The sequence below is a fragment of the Oryctolagus cuniculus genome, chromosome 10 (genome assembly GCF_051225735.1).
Source record: "Oryctolagus cuniculus isolate XC-2025 breed Fujian yellow rabbit chromosome 10, ASM5122573v1, whole genome shotgun sequence".
NCBI classification, from domain to species: domain Eukaryota; kingdom Metazoa; phylum Chordata; class Mammalia; order Lagomorpha; family Leporidae; genus Oryctolagus; species Oryctolagus cuniculus.
Window position 1 is genome coordinate 99,218,660 of NC_142876.1, and position 21,872 is coordinate 99,240,531.

Genomic DNA, 21,872 nt, shown 5'->3' on the forward strand with positions numbered 1-21,872 from the left:
CAAAGCAACTTGGCCATTCCAGTCAGGGCCAGTGGGGTCACCAGGAGGACCTGACCAGATCCTGGGCGTCTCCAGTCCTGGCTCCAGAAGGGGCACAGCTCTCTAACATAACAGACAGAGTGGGGGTCTCCGTGCCCCCATCCCTGTCCCAGGCAGACCTGTTATGTCTTCCTGAGACCCAGATGGTGGTGCTGGGGGGTAGGGGTGGGAGCACAAGCCAGGCCCCCAGGACCAGGAGGGGCACTCGGGTTGGGGAGCGGGGGAGCTGGGTCTCTGCGGCAGTGGGGAGGACTGGAAGTTGAGGAGCCAGGGCCCACAGCGCCGTGAGGGGCTGCCCACATAACACGGGATGGGCACTGTGCATGCAGGGGTGGGGCTGCCAAGCGCTCGGGACAGGGAGCAAGGAGGACAGCTTGCTCTGCAAGGGCGGGCGAGGTGGGCAGGTGCGAGGTGCTGAGGGCCTCCTCACCCACCTCCTGCCCCAGAGCCCTGGCTGGTCCCTGGAGATGTGGGCCAGGGAGCAAAGGAGCCCCTTCCCGGAGCACCCCGGTACCTTCTTAGCTGTGAGCCAAGGTCACCACCACTTTAAGGAATGCAGAGTGTTGCTTTTTAGGGGCAAGGGATCAGAGCCCCATCTGGCCTTGATCAGGGACTGGGGACTCAAGTAGCCAAAGGTGGCCAAGGAAGAGCGAGAAAAGACCTCAGCGCTGGCCCCTGGGCTACCACGCCCTGCACCTGGTCACCAGGAACTGCATCCAGACCTGTGCTATTCAGGGCCAGGCAGCTGGAACAGAGACCATGGCGATGGGGCCGCCGCAGTCAGCGGACAAAAGTCTGCATGTCAGCAGAATACGACATTTTAGTGTCAGTCTATCCCAAATGTTGTGTGGGACAGCATTCATGGTTGATGACATTCAAATCCTATCAGGCCTTCTAGATTTTCTCGGTCATCCTCACATCCCAGATGTTGGCTGGAGGAGGAAAAGCTACTCCCATCCTTTTGTTTTTTCTTTTTTCTTTTTTCTTTTTTTTTGCCACTTTTTAAATTGTTAACCTGATTTTCCAGAGCCTTGCCAGTCTGTGCATGCAAACGAGTTCACCTGAAAATAACAAATGTCCCTGATCTGTCCCCCCGCTGACGCAGGACCACGCCTCTCTGAGCTACCTGGGCCCCCTAAACCCCTAGGTTCTTTGGTCGGGCGCCTACCGCCCTCTACGCCACACGAGGGCAGCCGTTGCCACCAGACCGTGAGGACGAGGCTGTGCCTTGGCGCCCTCTGCTGGTGCAGCTCAAATGATAAAGCCCCCAAGGGCGCTGGGCGCCCCGCCCCAGATTTCCTGCAGGCTTCCAGCTCCCTGCTGCTCCCACCCCTACCCCCAGGCTTGTCCGTGCCCTGTGAACAGGCAGCGTTCGGCCTCAATCCGTCCCTTGGTTCCCTCTGCACCAAACGCGCAGCCTGGCTGCTCACGGACCAGCAGCTCCTCCAGTGGCAGGCAGGCAGGCAGGCTGGCCGCTCCTTGGGGCCACAGTCTGCTGCCCCCTCCCTCCTGTCCCATCAACGCCCACGCTGTCCCCAGTCCCCAAGGACAGCCTCGGGGAAACCCTTGCAGGGCCAGGCAGCTGAGCCTGTCTGCTGATACCTCAGCCCCGGACAGCCCTGGGCGGTTTGTTCCTCTCCACCTCCCGGTCCTATCGGTTCTATCGTCAGGCACAGAGCAGAGCCAACAGATCCTAGAGGAAGGAAGATTGGGAGGTCGTGGCGGCTGCGAGGGGCCCCCTGGGTCAAGGGCAAAGAGTGATTTTTTTTTTTTTAAATAAAGACTTTATTTACAGATAATACAAAATAAACCACAGGACAAGCTACTGTGCCGGGGGAGGAATGGCCCGCACGACTACCACCCTCCCCACCCCAGAGTAACTTATATAAAAAATTAAAAAGGCCCTAGGGGAAGGATGGGCTGGAAGCACCTTTGCTGACTGGGGGCTGGGGCCTGCCGTCCTCAGCCAGCCCGTTCTGGGGCAGTGCACCCTGGCTCGCTCCCCTGGGAGCCCTGGACAGGGCAGGGAGGGGAACGGCTGCAAGGGCACCTGTGACCGCTGCAGGGGCTCCCAGGCCAAGGACCCCGACTTCGGACTCCGAAGGGTTGGGGCAAGCAGGAGGCAGTGACTCTGGGGGCGGGCATGGGGTGGGCATTATTGCAGTGCTCCAGCCAACTTCCTCCTGGCCCTGGACGCAGATCTACGCTGGGTTCCGGAGCAGCTGTGTCAGGGCAGCACTACGGGGGTCTTCAGAGCGACGATGTCGTCGAGTCTACCACCTCGCGGCCGTTGCAAACGGTGGGGACAAACTGGGAGCCAGACCCTGGGGAAAGGAAGCCCGATGTGGGGGATGACCCTGAGGTCGCCAGAGGGAGCAGGCAGGCAACAGGGAAAGCAGCCCCTCCCTGGCTGGCCGGGGCCGTCTGTCCCCCCCCCCCCCACACACACAGAGGGATCTCAGCCAGCCTGAGGAGCTAGGTGGGCGGCGGGGGTGCAGGTGGAGAGGGCTGCTTAGGGTGTTGACCTTGGCCGAGGCCGGCGCTGGCCCTGGCGGCAGCACTGCCGAAGCGGCTGGTGGGCGCCCGGTGGCTGACCACGTTCTTCTGCGGCTGGAAGAGGATGATGTGCAGCTTGGGTGCGAAGAGGCAGCCGAGCACCACGGAGCCGCTGAGGCTAACCGACACGCACATGGTGGTGGTCTGCACCTGCAGTGGCCCAGTGGGTAAGCAGGCGCAGGTCACGCAAGAGCCTGCCCCAAAGGCCTGGGCCTGGTCTAAGGAGTCCCCTGTCTGGGCTGTCAGGGAGGGTGTCGGGGAGCCTGTAAAGAGTCCATTACCGGGTTTGGGGTCCACTTGCCAAGCCCCATGGAGGATTTCTAGGAAGGTGGGGCCCAGTCCCAGTGTCGGCCTGCACTGTTTTCCCAGGGAGAGCAGAGTTCCAGCTGTGGGGGTGAACACACAGGGGAGCCTGTACACCTGGAGAGTACACATGTGTATGGGGGACACGGTATGGAGTGCATGCATGGGGGCGCCTGTGTCTCTGTGTGGGTGTGGGTATGAAGTGGTGAGTGTGTACAGGAGTGTGGTGTGCAAGTGTAATTGTGTGGTGTGAGTGTGGGCTGCCTGGTATGGGTGCATGTATAGACAGGGAAGCATGTGTGCACATGTGTGTGTCTGCATGAGCGATGCTATGTGTGTGCTTGTGCACCAGCGTGTGTGTGCACATGTATCGCTGGGCACTGTGTGTATATATGTGCATGTCTTGGGTGAGTCCTTAGCCACTTATGATTGGCATGCAAATGTAAATCATGTGCAAATGCAAGCTGAGTCAGAGCCGGTTCCCTCCCCCATCCTGGCCTCCAGCACCCAAGCAGGTGGCCCAGCAGGTGCAAGCAGAGCAGCCAGCCCAGTGGTCTGTGGCCCCCAGCAGTGTCACCGCCTCTCTGCTCCATGCTGGAGAAAGGGCCACTGCTGAGGTTTTTCCCTCAATTTTCCTGTCCCTTTCATGGTCGAGATCATCAGTTCAGACCCTGCTCTGCATTCTCCAGCCGAGTGACCTTGGCCAAGTGATTGAACGTCCTGAGTGTTTCCTGGTGTGTAAAACAGGAGCGCTGTGGCACTGACTTGGAGTCATGAGGATTAGCCAAGGGCGCCCTCTTACCATGTGGTGCTCAGCCCACCTGTCGTCTGCTCGGAGAGCCCTTCCCTGACCCTCCTGTCCCAGTGGGCGTTGCCCTTCGCAGCTGCGGGGAGACCCAGGGGCACAGTAAGTGCCAGCTGGAACCAAATTTGCTTGGGAGCCAGCAGCTGGGATGCAGTCTTGCCTGCTTTACCCTCTCTCAGCCTCAGCTCCTCAATCTCCTCTCCCACCCTTCTTCATTACACCATTGCTACCTCCTCAGTTGCATCTCTTAACCCCTCCTCTGCCAGCCCTTCAGTGGAGCAGGGCAGAGCCTCTGATCCTTGGGACGTATTTCTGCACCCCCATCTCCCAGGCTAGGTGATGACATCTAGGTTGGGAAATCTCTTCTCCACTCTAACCCTGCTTCCTCATCTCCCCGGCATTCCTGCCTGGTCCCATTCAGCCCCACCGCTCCCCAGGGGGGCCCTCACAGTTATCGGTAGGTTAAACGAGATACCAGGAACCTGAGTCCCCACCGTCCCGGCCCTCCCACTCCTGTGGCAGGTGGCTCACTCGGTAGTCGCTGGAGGTGACGTAGAAGATGGGCAGGAATGCCAGCCAGATGATGCAGGTGGTGTACATGGTAAAGCCAATGAACTTGGCCTCGTTGAAGTTCTCGGGGCACTTGCGCGTCTTGAAGGCGTAGAGCGTGCAGAGCGCGATGAGCAGCACGTTGTAGGCCAGGGATCCCAGCATGCTGGCGTCACGGTGGTTGCAGCGCAGCGTCACCACCTCCCGCCGTTCAGGGGCTGTCTCCTTGCCCGTGCCCGGTGCCTCCACCACCAGCCAGGCGGCCACGATGAGCAGCTGGCCCGAGATGAGCGCCAGGCAGATGGCCACCTGCGAGGCGGGACTGATGAAGCGTGGCCGCTGGGCACCCTCCCGGGCCCCCCCGAAGATGCGCGCAATGCGGTTGGTCTTGGTGAGCAGGGCTGAGTAGCACACAGAGAAGGCGGTGCCCAAGCCGAGGCGCCGTAAGGTGCACACCGCCGTGGAGGGCTTGGCGATGAAGATGAAGGTCATGCAGTAGCAGAGGAAGACGCCACCCAGCAGGATGTAGCAGAGCTCCCGGCCCGAGGCCTTGACCACCGGCGTGGCGTTGTGCCGCACAAAGACACCCAGCACAAACAGCGTGGCCAGGGCACCCAGGCAGGCAATGGTGACAGGTCCCACGGCCCAGGCATCGCCCCAGCGGATGTACTCCTGGGGCAGCTCGAAGCAGCCGGTGAGGCTGGCGTTGGGCCAGTAGCCCAGGCCACAGTCGGCGCAGGTGAACTCATCCAGCCGGTACTCGTAGGGCTGGCACGGGATGCAGAGCCAGCAGCAGACCTCGCCGGGCTGCACGCTCTTCACCTCGTTCTGCAGGCAGGGCTCGCTGCAGCGAGAGGCGGGCAGGGGCCCAGCGGAGGGGGAGGCCCAGGGGATGAGGCTGGTGTCCAAGGTGAGGCCTTCTGCCCAGTAGCCCACCTTCTGGTAGCGGTAGCGCCCACTGCCTGCCCGGAGATAGGTGAAGATGTTGTAGCGCCCAATGCCGTCACCAAAGCGGTCGAAGCGGACCTCATTGTGAGTGTCAGCCGGGCGGAAGGGAGCTGGGAGGGGGCAGAGAAGGAAGAGAGTGTTGGATGGGGGGCTACTCAGAGGCGACCTCAACCCTCACCCTAACACAGAACCCACGCCCCAGAGACCAGGCCCCCTCCAGCCTTTCCGGTCCTCATCCCAACGCTAAAGCCAGTCCTGGCTTCAGCCATTTTTCTGAATGAGAAGGTCCAACAAATCCTGTCCCCAAGCTCAAACACCAAACCCCAACCCTCGCCACCCTTGAACCCCAAACGTAACTCCAGTCTTCAAGGCCAGGCATCCCCACACACCGAGTCCCTGCACCAGTCCCCAGCCATGGCTCACCAAACCCAGCCTGGGCCCCATCTCCAACACTGTGCCATCCAGGCCCCAAATGCTAACTTTATCATGACAGACCCTGCAGCTCTCCCACCAGACTTAATGCAGAGACCCCAAAGTGAAGCCCACCTTGGGTCCAGCCTTACCAGCAACCACCTCCCAGCTCCAGCCCCACCGATCTCCACCCTAATCCCAGTGCAGACCAAGTCCCGACGCCCAGGGCCACCTGTAGTCACGGCTATTCTTCAGAAAGTGCTACTGTCCATCCTGGCGAAGCCTCACGGCAGTCCCCCACCACCATCCCAGGTCCCAGGGAGAAATCAGGGCTCGAGCGGGCGGATGACAGGCCTTTGGCCCCATGGTGAGTGGGACAGCCTGAAATCAAACTCAAGTCCTCCCTGCTCAAGGCCCTACGTTTTCCAACTCAGCCTCAGAGTTCTCAAAATCCACCTCCAGCCCTGCTGTCAGTTCCACCCAAGCCAGCAGATGGAATTTAGCTTTGCTCCAACGTCAGCTCAGTCAGATCCCAAACTCCGGCCCTAACCCCTGACTCCAGAGGTACTTAGCTTTGCTCCAATGTCAGCTCAGTCAGATCCCAAACTCCGGCCCTAACCCCTGACTCCAGAGGTAACTGTGGAATGCCAGTCTGATCACGATGAGTCAGCCCTCTGCAGCTGCAGGCCCCAAAGCCAAGGACACAACCCACCAGAGAGGTGAGACTTTGAGAACTTCCGTAAGAACTACGATGGTTGCATGTACTGAATGTGCTTGGGCTTTTTTTCCTCTCTTATTATTCTCTAACAGCTTATTTAGCATTTATACGGTTTGAGGTATTCATCTGGAAATGATTTCAAGTATAAGGGAGGATGAGTGTAGCTCATATACCAGGACCACGCCATTGGCTGCAAGGGATTTGGGCATCCATGGATTTTGGTATCCTCGGGGGTCCTGGGACCAATCCCCAACAGACACCGAGGGACAAACCGCATTGCTCGTGTTAACCCTGGGCTGGTGCTTACAAGCCCTGTCGGCCGCGGCCCCCTCTCATGGCCGGAGTGTGGTGACGACCCCGAGGCGCTTGCTTTCCTGCAAGCTGGCCCTTGTACTGTGAGGAGCCCCGGACCTGGGGTGGACTCGGGGTTAGGAGTAGACATTGCGTCTGCCTGTGAAAGGCTGTCCTGACGCTTACCCTCAAGCACAAATGTGACTCTTGCTGCCCTGAATGGGCTTGGGGTCCCCTGGTCTCTACCTCCGGCAAGACAGGCAAGGCCCAGGCTGGGCCCAGAGACCCTCAAAGGAGCAGAGGTCTGCTCACTGCTCAGCCCCGGCTCCAGTGGGAGTCCTCTCTGCCCTGCTGGCTGGCCGGGTCCTCCACTTGCACTATGTTATGTTTTCTTAAGTCCTGCTCCCCATCATCCGATGGCCACTGGCCAGCACTATTACCGTCAAACTTGACGTTGAGCACGAAGTCCTTGTAGAGGCGCCGCCCGTTGACTGGCCGCATGGCGTCACAGAGGCGGGTGGTGTTAGGGCAGAGGGTGCGATGCATGTTGTGCAGTGCATGGGCCATGGCGTACACGGCGTTGACCACAAACATGATCTTGGACTCCTGCTCAAAGGGCACGGCCCGCAGAGAGTGGGCTGCACAGTCTCGCTGCCGGAAGCTACAGCGGAACCTCTGCTCCCAGAACTCCCGGAACCAGGGGTTCCGGCTGTTGTTCCAGGGGTCCAGGCTGCGGAAGTAGGAGGCAAAGTCACTGATGGGGTAGGAGGCCAGCTCAATGGTGATGGCGCCCTCGGCAGCCCCCTCACTGCCCGCCACGACACTCTCCAGTGCCCCCCAGCCATCGCTGGCCACCCAGGTGAAGCTGGCATTGAGGCGCTGGGTGGCAGCGAGCAGCTCCCGGGCGTCCTCGGACCGGGTGAACAGGACGGCCACGCGGGCACTGGGCTTCTGCAGCAGGGCCCGCACCACGCCCTCGAAGGCGGCCCGGCTCATGGCACGGCCCACCTTCTCTGAGGTGGCCACGCAGATGTTGCGGGCGCGGGCCTCCAGCTCAAAGGCCTCGATGCCTGTCTCGCCATAGTCGCCCTCGGACGCCACAGTGGACACATAGGTCCAGTTGAAGAAGCGGAGAATCTCAGCCATGGCCTTGGCTTGGAAGAAGTCAGGGGGCACTGTGCGGGCAAAGTAGTCGTAGCGGGATTTGTCGCTCAGCTTGGCGCTGGTGGAGGCGTAGCTGATCTGTGGGATCTGAAAGAGCCGCAGGAGGTTGGCCACCTGGGGGAGGGGCAGGAAGGGCAGCGGTCAGAGGCCAGGTCAGACAGCAGAGGCAGATGCATCTAGCAGCCCTTGGGGTGGAGTATCCACAAGGTCAGCCCTGAGGCTTCGGTTGCTCAGCAGGCCTGCGTCCTGATTGATGAGGCTCTCCCCAGGGGATGAAGGACTCTTCTGGAAGGCCAGGAAGGAGAAGACGCAGGGCCCAGGCACTCGGGTTCTCAGCCACATCTGAATCCCTCTGCTACCATTCTTGAGGCCCAGGGCAGCGAGCTATGGGAAGACTGGGCTGCAGAGAGGCTGCCACCTGGCTGTAGCAGGAGCACAGGGAGCCACCGGGTGGCATTTGAGACGCTCAGGGCACCCAAGCTCTCTATTTGTCTGGGGAGTCAACTCTGATCGGAAGATGGAGAAAGCAGGAAAAACCTCCATCCAACCCACAGGAGATTCCCACTACCCTGGAAGACCCAAGACCTCATCTCCACTGGATGCCCGAGGCTGAAATAAACAAGGCTCCCTGTTCCGGAACTGACTGCCTGGCACCCTGTCTCCCATCCTCCGGTCCCTGACCAGTTTCTTGTCTCGGCCTTGTGAAGCTGCTAAGGGAATAAAAATGACGGTGTATGGGAGGCCGCCGTGCTCGCGTCTGGAAGATGACAGGGATGTGAGCCAGAGAGAGGGCAGGAGTGAGGCGGGGTCAGTGAGATAGGCCCCTAAGGATGAAGACCTGCTGGTGCTCACCAGGACAAGGAAAAGCAGGCTGATGCTGAGGACCAGGGGTGGGCAGGAGCTAAATGGGTTCCTGGAGACAAATCCCTGGAGAGTTGTGCAGACCCCTGTGGACGTCGGACAGTAGGAGGCTGCCCACCTGTCCCCAGCCAGGACTGCAGACGTGGATGCTGGCACAGTCACACCTGTCGAAGCTGCCACCTAGCCACTCTAGGAATCAGTCTAGTGGGACGGATGATCCAGTCCCAACAGCAGGGGCAGTGGCCAGGCTTCCCCAATCCTAGGCCAGAGGCTGACCTCATGGTTCAGATTCCTGTTTCTGCCTCATTTCTTCTGCACAAGCATCGCAGGTCAGGGGTCCTGCACCCTCCCCTGGTGGCAGTAGCCTCAGCCAGCCTCCTAAAACAAGCTGAGGCCCAGCAAAGGGCCCTGCCCTGTCTCCCAGCCCTGATCCCAGTTCTGGCCTCATCTTCCTGTTCTGGGCACCCAGCAGCTGGGGATATGGAGGACAGGTGAGAACCCGGACCAAAGCAGCCAGGTGCGCCCAGGGGGCAACAAAGGGACATCAGCTGAACAGACACCATGTGCTGAAGCTGAGCAACAGGGCCCTCTGCGCTGAGACCTTGTGGGAGAGCAGGAGATGGGGGCCAGGCTTCCTTACCTTCTCACTCGCTCAAATCCTGCGCCCTCCACCCAGTACCTGTTACCCCCGCCAACACACACACACACACACACACACACACTCTGTTTCTCATCTTCCTGGCTCCCCCACCCTGTTGCTCTTCCCTGGCCCACTGCTGGCTTCTTTCTCCCCGTTCTCTTCTGTCCCACCCAGGGAGAAGTGATCTGACAAATTAGGAGACCCCTGGCTAACAGCCCTGATTTCTCATCTCCCTCTTTGATCCCCGGTCTCCCCATTTATGAAACGAGTTAATGATAACAGCAGCTGGGCCTCTTGTGCCCTTGTGACATCCAGGACCTCTGATAGACACCACTCTACTCATTTCCATCACCAACCTAAAAGTACAAAGTGCCCCAAGTCCCATTTTAGGACAGGGAGACAGAGACAGAGAGAAGAGAAGCAATCTGTCCAGGGCCATGCGGCCAGCAAGTAGGGGAGCCAGGATTCACACCTGGGGCTCTGGCTCCAGAGCCTCTGAAGTTTGTTCAATATCAGGGGTGTGAGTGTGTGCACGTGTGTGGTTCTGCACAATCTCTGAAACACAACCCTTGTTATATGGCAGGGGCACTTTCGTAGTCTGTAAAAAGCCACTGAAGGGAAGTTTCTAGTCTCTTTTCCAATGCGTGGGAGTCTGGGAGCCCCTGCCCCATGGGAATTCCGGGTCACCCTCTGGCCTCCCTCCCTACCCCATTTGGGTGCATACCTGGATGGATACATCGCTGTAGGAGCCGCCAATGACACCAGTGATGGCAGTAGGAGCGTCACCATGGGTGGCGTAAGAGCCGTCGGGACAGATGTGGCGGGAGCCGTCGGCCCCGCGGCTGAGTGAGGCACGCACGAAGTCCAGCGCCTGCTCCAGGGCGTGTGTGTCCTTGGAGCAGCTGTCGAGGATGTGCGCACCCAGTTTCACACCAGGGAGCAGGTGGGGGTCATGGTTGATGCGGTCCAGTGCGAAAAGCATGGCCTCAAGGCGCTGGATGCCACGGTGCTCATTGACAGGGCCACAGTCCTCCGCCGGGCCACCCTTCTGGTGCACTGGGAACAACCCGCCCAGCACCAGGTCCCCCTCCAGGGTCAGCACCTTCTTGGCGGGACCCTCAGCCACAGCACCCCATAGCAGCAGCAGTGCCAGGAGCCCAAGCAGCGATCCCATGGCCCCAGAGGGGATGGATGGGTCCAGCAGACCTGGGTCTCCAGGGGAGGAGGGCAGAAGCAGCAAAGGCAACGAGAGGAGGAAACAGGGGCCAGGAAGGACAGACAGGAAGAGAGGAAGAAGGGACCCAGCTCCTGCAGAGAGATAGACAGACAAACAGGAGAAGAGGGACCTGAGAGTGACTGCCCTTTCTGACTCTGCCACTTCCCACCCTTCACCCAGGTCACCAGGGAAGGGTGGTGTCGCTACACCAGGCTGAGAAGCTCCTGGGATGCCCCCGAACCTGCCTCCCAGTCCTCATCTGGGCTGCAAACGGGCCCTGGGAGGCAGCCAGGGGGGCAGTGGCCCCGGCAAAGGATCGAAGACACAGCCAGCGCCAAGCTTTCTGCAAATCACAAGCTAACCAAGGCCTCATATAAAACACTCAGGACCTGGAGGTCAAAGCCGTTGCAGCAGAGGCCACATCAGAGCCACCAACTGGGGTGGGCGGGGGTATCCAGTCCCCATCCTGAGCCTCAGATTTCCAAGGGGTAAGGGCTGCTCTCTGAGGGCCCACAGGCAGAGGGACGGCACTTGGCTCTAAGGTACATTCTCCCACCTCTGGGGAAACTGGAGCCCGGGGAAACTCTCTTAGTGTTCCAGCCTCTGGCTTGTCTCCTGACTGAGGAAGGGACAGGGACTCCAGCCCCCGGGAGCAAGACAGCAAGGTGGAGAGGCTGGCAGCGGGAGGGCACCAAGTGGCCACAGGTGCTGGGCCAGCAAGGCAGGTAGACATGAACGTGTATGCCAGCGGCAGGGCTATCTGTCGTGTCAGACTCTCCAAACAGTGCCGAGGCTGAGCGGCTGTGCGGGATGCTGTTGGAGACGTGGGGTCTCGGAGCTTCCTTCACTCCAAACCCGGTGGGGAAAGACACCATTCCCAATCTGCCCGTGCTCGGCCTTGGGGCCCGGACCGCGCTGGCCCTGGCCTGTAGGAGTCCTTTTGCCACCTGCCTCATCCACCCTGCATCCTCTCCTGTGCATCCCAGTTGCGTTCCCACATACCTACCCCACAGAGGCTCTTAAAATCACCAGGCTTGGCAGGGCTGGGAGGGGGACAAGCGTCTTTCCTCAGAACAGGAAAGGAAACTGAGGCTGACAAAGGGCAGCCGCAAGTTCAAGGGTCCTGTGTCCTGGCCGCAGAGACCAGGGCCCCCAGTTTGCCCTCTTCGCTCCGCAGGACCGACCCCACTATGGTACCATGCTCAGGTGTGGACCCAGAAAGCAGCAGCTCAATGAAGCAAACAGGAGAGAGAAGCAGGGGTGAAGCCCCCCGCGGATGGGGACAGGGACCCAGATGGAGGCTGGAGCCAGCGCTGGTTAGAGAAGGCCAGGACCCCAAGCTCAGGGCAGGGCAAGGGACAGAACCTTGGAGTCCCCCGCAGCTGGGGGCCTGGGCCACAAAATCTGGGCAGGGACCAAGCGATCCCGAGAGCCTGAGACAAAGAGGCACAGACAGAAAGAAGGACCGGAGGACGCCGGAGCAGGAGGAACCGGGCAGCGCGATACAAGACGTGCGTTTTCGGGGGGAAGAAAGGCGGGACACGGGGGGCTGTCTTCCCGCTTCCCGGAGCTCCCGGGGACCAAGAGCCGTCTGCGCGCCCCGGCTGGGGCACCCAGAACTCAAAGGCTCGCGGGGACGTGGGGTCAGGGCTGAAAAGGTAGGCAGCAGCCGCGGCACCACGGGCTCACCCTACCTGGTGCGCCCGGCTCTGGCGCGGAGAGAATCGGAGTGAGCAGGGGACGCGGGGATCCAGCTCCAGCTTGCTCGCTTGCTCGCTGGCTCTGCGCGCTCCGCCCGCCCGCCCCGCAGCTTTCAATCGCGGCCCGCCCCACCCCCGCCCCCGGCCCGCCCCCAGTCCCTCCTCCTTTCCTCCCAACTCCGGGTCTCCCGCTCCCAGCCCGGCCCCCACCTCTCCGCCCTGCCCCACCCCCCCACCCCCCAGCTCCTCACCCTGCGCCTCCCACAGCTCCGGCTCTTCGCGGGTCCACCGAGCCTGGAGCTGTCCGCCGCGTGGTGCTGAATCCCCGGGCGCTCCCGCTCAGTGCTGGAGCAGGTGCCTCACCGCCCCCTCCACCCTGCAGTCGGACTGCGTCCAAGAGGGTGGCCAGAACAGGGCATGGGGCACAGGGTTAGGAAGCCCCAAAAGGTGCGCACAGTGCGGCAGACGCCCATCTGCGAGCACGGAGGAGCTGACTAGCATCAAGGGGTGCCACTGGGGTATAGGTGGAGAGGCATTTGGGAGATAGGTGGAGTGCTTGGCCTGCTGCCACAAGTCTGTCCCTGTCCTCACATCCATCCGAGGGACTGCAGCTTGTTCCACAGGCCAGGCCCCACGTGAAAGCTGGGGCCTGAGTCACTAGGGGTAAAAGAGTGGGGGGAGGGGGAGGTCAGCACAGAATGGGGCTGCTGCTTCCTTCCTGTAGATGACCTTTCAAATTGCTCTCCCATACACACACTCACGCATTAATCCCTGCTCCCCCATACAAAGCCCATTTAAGGCAGAGACATCAACGAGGGTGGGGGGAGGCCCGGGTCAGCCCTCCTGAGGCCTGCAGGGGGGATCTGGGAGGGGAGAGGTGGGGGGGGGAGGTTCCTGGAACTGACTGCTGTGTAGGAGGGAGTGAGAGCCCGAGCCCAGGAGGGCGGCAACTCAGAGAAGATGCTCTTGACTCTTCCCTCTCACAGCAGGATGGGGAAGGACGCCCCTGGGCAGGGGGTGGTAGGTCAGCTACTGTGTCAGGTTGTGTTGAAGGATTTGGGGAGAGGGCCTGTGCCAGATCCAGCCCCAGACCTGTGCTATCTGCCCCCAACATGCGCACACTCTCAATTAAGGGGCTAAGGGGTTAAGGGGCACAGCAGCCTACATACAACCCCCTGGCGGTGCCCTTTTCCCCACAGGTGTCAACGGAAGCAAAGCTGGCTCAGACACGGGCTAACAGAAGCACCAAGCCCCGGCCCTCAGGCACACACACCCACATGTGTGTGACAGTCGGGGGCAAAGGCCACCGAGCACAGGGTTTTTCCCAGGACACAGAAACCTGATGCCCCACTGCTCTGGAAAAGGGCACAGCTTTCAAACAAAACAGTCGCATCAAACCCAAACAAACAGGAACCCAAATCGTTACAGGAAGCCGAGGTGGCGGGGGAGGAGGGTTCAGAGCTGTCAGACGAGGCTGGGGAGACAGACCTGCGGTCTTCCAGTTCTGACTGCCACCGGCTGCCCTCACCCTCTCTGGCTGGCTTAGAACGACTGCTCACTGGGATAGGTGAGCAATGGGCTGGCCCTGGAGCAGAGGGGCTGACAGCGGGAGGGTGCTGAGGTGAGAGGAGCTGCACAGCGAGAGCAGCCACACTCTAAAAGGCGCAGGGCTTTCTACAAAAACATAGCTACAGACAGCACCAGCCCGAGAAGGCCATGACGCAGCCCGCAGCAGGTAAGCCGTACAGTCCCACTGCAGCGCACGGATGTGCAGTCACACACCGGCTGTGCGGCCACCACCGCCAGCTGTGCACACACAGACATGTACCTCCCCTTCCACACTCAGCTGTGCCTGTGAGCACACAGCCACATGCACACAGCTGTACCCATGGACATGGCCAGACAGCTGCAACATTCATAGCTGTACAGGTAGACACACAGCAAAACACGTAGCTTTACGCAGGAGCAAACAGTCATGCACATAAAGTTGTACATGGACAAAGTCCCCAGAGACTCTCCCAGCTATCCTGCCTCACACGTCCTGCAGTCAGATACAGACACGCAAAGCCAGCAACACAGGCACGTAGCAACACAGCCGTCCACACAAATGCATGCCCAGCCACATTCCCATGCTGATGCTCACTGGGACACGGCCTCACTCACCCAGGACCACCACCCGCAGCCCATCTGTGGCGTACAACCACAGGCACACAGGCACTGACAGGCACAGCAGGGATGTCCCACCTGCTGGGGAAGACCCAGCGTGAGCACAGCCACAGACACAAAGGCATCCTTTGCAAGCAGACAAAGGAAGGCGGGAGCTCCCTGCTGCTGAGCCCTGGAGGGCACCCTGCACTCAGCTCATACCCCTTGTCCTGCTCTCTCTGCTCTGCAGTAGCCTGTGCAATGCAGGGGCAACTGTCCACTGGGATCACAGAGCAGGGCAGGCAGGGCCCCTAATACCCCTACCCATGACCCCAGGGTACCTGGCCATGTTCTTTCTTTTCCTTGTGCTAGGGGGATGGGAGGGGGTAGAGGGTCCTGCCAATACCAGGCTTATCAGCATAGGGCTCCCCAAAGTGGAACTAACAAACAAATATACAACCCAAATCCAGGTGAAACAAGAAAAACATCTGCTTTATTCTGGGTTCTGGAAGCTCTAATGTGAGTCTGAAAAAAGATACAACAGGGGCAATAGCCCCAAGGGCTGGTGCCACTAATAGTCTCAGGCTCCTCTGGCCCCGGGGAACCAAAAGGGCAGTTAGGAGAAGGCTTAGCTAGAAGCCTGGGGTCAGGGAAGTCAGTTCCCCTGGGCACCCCCAGCCCCAGCCCAGGCTGGACAGCCTGCTCGGTTCCTTGGCAACTGTACTTCAGGAGGGTGCGGGCCACAGGTTACTCTTAGTCCTACTCAGTGGTACTGGGCTCTGGAAGTGGCCCCCACAGGCTTGGCCTCAGGGTCGAGCCGTGATTCCCCCAAGGGCCCCTCGACCTCCAGGTCCAGCTCCTCGAAGGATGAGCCGCTGGTGCCCGACTCGCTGTAGCTGTGCTCACTGCGGGTGTCACCGTCATCCCAGCCGCGGCTGCTGGCCCCAGGGGACAGCGTGGTGGCCGAAGCCTCCCGGCTACTGGGCCGTACCTCCAGGCTTACGGAACTCGTGTCACTCATCGTGTCTGCTCCTGTGCCTGGGAAAAGGGAGCACAGGTTAGTCAGGACCCCCACCTCTCCCGGGAGAAGGCAGGGGCTCTGCCCCCAGCTCAGCACACGCAGTCTGCTCATGAATAATATAGCCTCCCCAGCTCAGGAGGCTCCTCCCAGCCACTCTCTGCCCTCTGCCCTCTGGCCTGGTTGGGGCAGCAATGATCGGGCCCAGGGAGAGGGGCGCGAGGGATGGGGGAAGGAGAGGAGAGCAGCTGGCTGTGCACACTCCTCTCCCTTCCCTGAATTAGCCCCAGCTCCCTGCATTCCCACAAAGCTTGCTGCCCTGCCCCCACACCCATTAAGGGCCACTCAGCCGGAGGTGAGGAGCTGAGGGGAGAACAAAGAGACCCAAGTAGTGTCCCCTCCACCCCTTTCAGGCTTGGGGGGGCTTGTCCAGGGCCAGTTACAAAACACTGCAAAGCACGAGGACTGCAAAATGGACCAGGTGACACACTCTCCAGCCCTTCTCCCCCGTGCAGAGCACCCCAAGAAGCAGCCGCTCGTGGAAAGGAAGGCAGCTGGCCCTGCCTCTGGCCCCCCTCGAGCCCCATTTGAGAAGAGGCTGAGGCATTTGGCCACTGCAAGGAAGGAGGGTGCTGAAGCATTTTAAGGGCTTTCTCCCTACCTGGCTTAGCCTGGAATCTTTAACCACCCCGCCCACCTCCCACTGGTAAAGAGGGGCCATGAGAGCACCTGCTGGTGGCAGGAGCCCCCAGACGGCGCTGAGCTGGGCTGATGGCCCAGACCCCCAGCCTGCTCCTCTTACTCCCATGGCGGCCTCTAAGCAAGCAGCGCTTCATCTGCCCTGTCCAGGAGCAACAAGAGCAGTGCGCCCATCCTCAGTGAGGGAGGAGCAACTTGAACACAGTGTGTGTGAGTGTGAGTGTGAGTGTGTGTGTGTGTGTGTGTGTTGGGCCGGCTTCCGTGTGTGTGTGTGTGTGTGTATGTGTGTGTGTGTTTTGGGCCGGCTTCCCTGGGGGCTCCTGTCCCCCGAGCCAGGCGCAGCTGGGGTCTGCTTGGCCTCTGGATTCAGCCTGAAACTCTCCTTGAGCCTCAGCTGGGGCCTAGGTTGGGAGTGGGGGGTTTGGCGGGGGGGTCTGCTCCTCCAGAAGATGTCCTCTAGGCCCCATCGGCAGAGGGGAGGGGAGCCCTGGAAGTGCCCAGCTGCTGGCCCAGGGCCCTTCTTATACTGGGGTCCCAGGAGGAGGCAGGGCTGAGCTTGCAGTCATGGCAAGGTCCTTCTGACCCGGGGATGACATTCCAGCCCCTTCCTCACTCCTTGAATGATGACCAGTGACCCCGAGGGTGCAGGCTTGAACAGCACAAAGGGAGGGGACGGCTTCTCCCCAGCCCCATTAAACTGTCGGGTTCGATCCACCCACCCACCCAGTGGCTCTCCTGAGACCACAGGACTGGGACTGTCTGCTTCCTGGAAGGCTGCTTCCTCCCTCCCAGCTCCTGGGCCAGCAGTAATCAGAGGAAGGAGTCCAGGAGCCTCCTGCAGGCCAAGGCTCAGCATGCTGGGATGATGACAGCCCCTTGGGGACACATGGACACTCTGACAGAAGAGCCAGAGGCAGGGAAGTGCCATTGCTACAGTCCCACCATGGTCCACACAGGAGGAGGCCCCGAGCCTGTCCCCCGTCTCTACCCAGGGGACAGGCAAGGCAGGGAGATGCATAAATCCCCAGGGCTGCTGGGGCAGGGGGTGTGAAGCTACCACCTTCACCCTGGGCCCTCCCTCCTGCTCTGCCCACAGCCAGTGCAAGATCAAATATTCATCGCCTCTCTGGAGCTAAATAATACATCAATGTAATAACAGGCGTGAGGCAGCTAATCACCCCCTGTCACCTCTCAGCCCAAGCTGCGACCCAGCCGGGAGGCAGAGAGGGCCAGGCTGAACCTTGGGTGGTCAGACACCCTTCACACAAACCCACCACATGCTGCTGTGGAAGAAAGGGGTGTGCACCTGGTGGGTGGATACCCAGAGTCCACCCTGGGTGTTGGGCCAGGCCCTCTCAGAAGAGGGTAGACCGGTTGGCCCCCACACCAAGGAGCGGGCAGGCTGGTCGGGAGGAGGATGGGCCGAGGAGCTGGGGGGTGTGGGAGCTGCGGCTGCAGCCAGCTGTACCGGGTGCCAGGCAGTCCTTCAACGCCCCTGGCAGGTGGTGTTTGGGAGGGAAGGAAGCTGGGTGGGTGGGCCAGGGAGGGGGGAGGCAGGCAGCAGAGGGAGGTGGCAGGAAGGTCAAGGTGCTCCTCCTTCCTGCCCCAGGGGTTGCCTGGGCCTGCTGACCTTGTGCTACGTTCTGTGCCCACAGTAGGGGCACTGTGGGCAGAAGGGAGCAGTACCCCATGGAGGTAATTAAGTGGCAGATGAAGTTAACTGTGTTGGACATAGGCCCTAGGGAATAGAGACTGTCTCCCAGTACCCGCCCCCCTCGGCCCCTGTCAACACATGTCTCTCTAGGCTGACCTTGGCTGTTGAAGACTGAATGGGCAGACTGTCTTCTGAAGAAGACAGAGGCGAGGGACAGTCCTGCACCACTCCAGGAAGTCATGGGCTCCTCCAGTGCTAGGCCCTCAGGGACAGCCCAGCTCACAAGAGATCATGGCAGGGGGTGGGCTGAGAGTATGCAAGCAGCTTGTGGGCCTGGACCTGGGGCATTATGGCTGCCAGCAGGGGGGTGGGCTGGCTCTGGGGGAAGGGGCAGGAGACTGCCCTCGCTGCTCCCCCTGCATGCTCCCTGCTTGCTCTTCCATAGGCAGAAAGCACTGGCTCTGGGTGGGGTCCCACACCTTGCTCCCCTCTCCACCTTCCCGATCTATACCCATCGTACTCCCCAACTCCTTTCCTGAGCAGTCTCGGCACCCGGCTGTCTGTGGGCCGTTTCCAAGGGTACCCCTGATGCCTCGGAAAGGCATCTGTGCAGGATCTGTGTATCTGAGTTGCTGGGGGCAACGAGTGGGAATCCACATCTATGTGGAGCCACACGTCAGAACGGGCAGCTTTATGTGTAGGTCCTGGGGTAGGCATGTCTGCTTCCCCACGGTGCCAACCCAAATAGGGAGGAGCCTCCAGGCAGAGCCCCACCCTCACTCCCTTCCCTTCCCTACCTGTGCCGTCCATCGGGGTGTCACTGGTCTCCACCAGTCCCCGGCTTCTCCGCTCTGTCTCCTTCACCTCAGGCACATAGAAGTCTCCCTGCCGAGCCAGGGGGCACATGAAATGGATCCGGTCTTGCTGATAGATCTCTAGCCGAGGGTGGGCACACAGCTTCCGCTCCTAGCCAGAGAGGGACAAAGGGTGGAATGAGTCCTCCGGAGCCCCTGACCCACTTGGTCCTGGGTGGCCCCGGGAGCTGTCTCTGGCCTGTTCCCTCTGACAGGGCTGGCTCTGGTCCCATCATCATCTCTTTCTTTCCAGACCTCTGCTGAGGAGGCAGACACAGGGAGGACCCTCTGAGCAGGGCCCCACACTGCAGGGGGCAGCAGTTTGAGGACCCAGGAGGCCTTAGGACAACTCCCAGGGGCAGGTGCTGGAAAAGGTCAGGAGCCTGCTAAATCCTATATGCATGCCTGGGACTGACAAATGATTCTAAAAGGCACGGTTTCACAGAGCCAAACAGTTTATCACCCCTGGACCAACCCGAGACAGGGACCCCATAAACCATGGCGCCAGGGGCCAAGCCATCAGAGGACCCCTGGCTCTGACCTCTTCCCCACCCTGGACAACGCACACCAAGCCACAGACAACAGACAAGGCCAGGGGCCCTGCCCTTGCGGACATGGTGCCACAGAGCCCGGACAGAGGCTCCAGGCCAGCCAAGCCCCTTCCGCTGCTGCTGCCCTGCTAGTTCCAGACTGTGCCAACTCCTGAGACTGTGCCACACCTCCTCACACGCAGGCCCAGATGTGAGCCGCGGGAGTGGAGCTGGGCCCTGGGCTGCAGGGGCAGCTGCTTCTAGAGCCCAGGTTCTGACAGGTACTCCACCCGCCCTCCGCTGCACACAGACTGCTCCCCACCCGCCAGTGCCAGCATGTGGAACAGAGAGCAGACACCTGCCAGAGTCGCCCGAGGCAGGCAGGGACGATGAGAATGGGCGTCAGGTATCTCTCGCTCCGGAGCTCGCCCCCCTGGCCCACACTGGGACACAATCACCCACCAAGAAGACCGTGAGGCCCTGCCCTGTCACCGCTCGCCCGCCAACCTTCACAACACGGCTATTTATAGCACCGCTGGCTCTCACCACGAGCTCTGGAATGAACCTTCCACTTAGCAGTAATGAGAGACTTAGCGCCTGGCGGGGAGAAGCCACTCCAGGACTCGCCTGTCGCCGGCTCAGCCAACCCTGGGGTTAAGGAACCTCCTCCAATTAAAGCAAGCAAAGAGGGGTAAAAATGAGTGCACAGAGCACAAAGAGGAGGAGGCGGCGGCTGAGAGGTTCGGCCAGCCAGGACCTCAGCCGGCTGGGGGGCACGTACGTCTAGGCCACGTGAAGGATGGACAGCCTGGGTCTGGCTGCAGCAGCTGGGCCTTGAACGCCATGGGTGCTGGGGCAAAGCCCTTCGTCCTAAGCCTCTACGTGCACAGGAGCGGAGTGGACCACCCCAGCCCCGAGGCTTCCGAGGTCAGAAAGGCCAAGTCATGATTTTTAACAGTTCCAACCCAATCTCTCCTGCCAACCCATTTGCTCTCTGGACCCCTTCCACCTCAGGAGTCCACACGCCCAATCAACTCCCCCCAGCCTAAACACACCTTTGCCCCTCCACCCACTCACATGCCTGGCCCCGCCCTGGCCCTCAGGAGGAGGCTAAACAAGAACAGGAGGCCAGGAAGCAGGAGCTACTCTGGGGTCCTCCAGTGCCTGGGGCAGGCATCTGTCCAGCCAGAGCCCCACTCAGCAAACTGCACCAGGGCTCTGAAGGCCAGGTCAGGAAGGCTTCCTGAAGCAAGAGCAGTGCCTTGGCTGGTGGCTAAAGACATAAAGAGGGTCCGTCCCCAGATCTGGTCGGGGCATGGTCTCCACTAGTAGCCCCGTGTTCTGGCCAGGCAAAGGGTCCAAAGCACAGCAGCCAAGTGGCCATCGACTACTCAACAGCTGCAGACAGCTCAGAGTGTTCCCAGAGACTCCGTGGGCAAACACAGGACCCTGTCCCAAGCCCTACCACCTCTCGGGCTACCTCCCTAGCTTCACTTTGGGGAAGCTTGGCAGCAGCAGGGATAAAAAGAAGCCGTGCTCTTTCCATATTCTCTTCTAGGTTGGGCATCAGGGTGGGCAGCACCAGGCAGCCACCCTGTGCCACCTGCTCCGCCAGCCCCCTCGTTGGCAGGCAGGAGGCAGCTCTGCGGCTGCTCTGCGCATCTGCCTCCTCCGGAGAGCCGGGCTCTGAAGTTGCCTGGCTGTGGACAGCCCCGTTGCCATGGAAACCACATCCTCCATCCTTGCCATCGCCTTCATCTCAAAGCCATCGGGGAGAACAGAGGAATCGGAGAGACAGAGGATGGAGAGAAAAGTGAGGCCCGGCTACACAACCCTTCCTTCCCTGCCCAGCCCTCCCTCCTCAACGCACCCACACAGGGGGCACCAGCTGCCTGAACTTGTCTCCAGGCCACTGTCCCACCCCCTGCCACCTGGGGATCCTGGCCCCTCCACCCAGAGGAGGGAAGCACAGAGCTAATAAAAGCCCCCATAAACTGCTCATCCTCAATCCATTGTAATATATGCTAGATCCTGTCAAAATTCAGACTTAGGGGTTTCTAAGTCGCTCCTGCAGCCCTTCCTGGGAGACCCTCCCCTCCCCTCCATGCTCTGCCCACTGAGCAAGCCTGAGTCTAGTGGGTGAGGGGCAAGCTAACCATCTGCACTGTCCCCAAGTGACCAGGTAGGGAGCATAGTCCTTTCCCGCCTGGGCAGGTGCAGCCTCTGAGGGAGGACAGAGTGGCCATGGGCTGGCTCTCAGGGCCTCACCGCACAGTAGGAGCTACGGCCCAGGTGGCATGTCGATGAGCCGGTAAATATTGGAAAATCATTGGAGGAAGGCGAGGCCAGCTGCTTCTCCCTCAGCTGGCCCCAGGGAGCCCTTGGAGAGCAGACTGCCAATGGCCAAGGACGCCAGCTCAATGGCACACTGGGCTGGGACTGCCGGGTAAAGGAATCTGGATGGGCCTGGCGTCCTCACAGCCCTGGGCATACCTCCTTCCAGGTCCAGGGAGCCAAAGGGGGCAGGGGAGCCTGGGCTGGCCACCCTGAAGCTGCTGGCAGCTCACTTCTACACACAGACTCGAGGCGACCCTGGGCTCCTCTCCAAGGTGGGAGGGATATGGATGTCTACAGTCCTTGCCACCTAACAGGAAGAAGACAGTGAGTCGTGCAAGGTGTCATGAGGAACCGCTGGAAAGTGCCCCAGACACACCTCCAGGCCGTTCCTCCCACCTGGGCCTTCCCTAATCAGAGGCAAGAGGGGCACCTGG

At 60.7% G+C, this 21,872-nt stretch overlaps 2 protein-coding genes across 12 annotated transcripts in view; both read right to left on the bottom strand.

Moving 5' to 3' along the window:
• Positions 1-1,800: 1,800 nt before the first annotated feature.
• On the bottom strand, positions 1,801-12,623 carry GRM2 (glutamate metabotropic receptor 2). 5 transcript variants are annotated; one of them, XM_089306167.1, is made up of 6 exons: positions 12,453-12,623; positions 10,010-10,187; positions 7,061-7,898; positions 4,235-5,310; positions 2,565-2,745; positions 1,801-2,363 (listed from the first exon to the last, which is right to left on the bottom strand). In XM_089306167.1, exons 3-6 carry the CDS (start codon positions 7,764-7,766, stop codon positions 2,290-2,292), a joined length of 2,037 nt encoding a protein of 678 aa, XP_089162293.1. In that variant the 5' UTR covers positions 7,767-7,898; positions 10,010-10,187; positions 12,453-12,623; the 3' UTR covers positions 1,801-2,289. The 5 variants fall into 5 exon arrangements, with proteins under 5 accessions (XP_089162293.1, XP_017199340.1, XP_089162294.1 ...); XM_017343851.4 differs by lacking the exon at positions 12,453-12,623 and adding an exon at positions 12,196-12,317 and having other exon boundaries at positions 10,010-10,593; XM_089306168.1 differs by lacking the exon at positions 12,453-12,623 and adding an exon at positions 12,196-12,270.
• A 2,188-nt stretch (positions 12,624-14,811) lies between these two features.
• Positions 14,812-21,872, bottom strand: part of TEX264 (testis expressed 264, ER-phagy receptor) — a 29,635-nt gene continuing 22,574 nt past the window's right edge. For all 7 annotated transcript variants that reach the window (XM_089306169.1, XM_008260731.5, XM_089306170.1 and 4 more), the window contains 2 exons: positions 18,515-18,683; positions 14,812-15,384 (listed from right to left, as the gene is read on the bottom strand). In XM_089306169.1, the coding sequence (XP_089162295.1) occupies positions 15,110-15,384; positions 18,515-18,683 (444 nt within the window). In that variant the 3' untranslated portion in view covers positions 14,812-15,109. The remainder of the gene's footprint in view (positions 15,385-18,514; positions 18,684-21,872) is intronic.

Bases quoted from the DNA above. Each gene is read 5' to 3' on its own strand.
- GRM2 (XM_017343851.4), bottom strand. From the start codon at position 10,459: ATGGGATCGCTGCTTGGGCTCCTGGCACTGCTGCTGCTATGGGGTGCT. The intron at 5,311-7,060 runs GTAATAGTGCTG...GCCCCCTCCCAG, and splicing joins GCTCAACGTCAAGTTTGACG to CTCCCTTCCGCCCGGCTGAC. The intron at 2,364-2,564 runs GTCAACACCCTA...TCCTTTCCCCAG, and splicing joins CAGCGCCGGCCTCGGCCAAG to GGTCTGGCTCCCAGTTTGTC.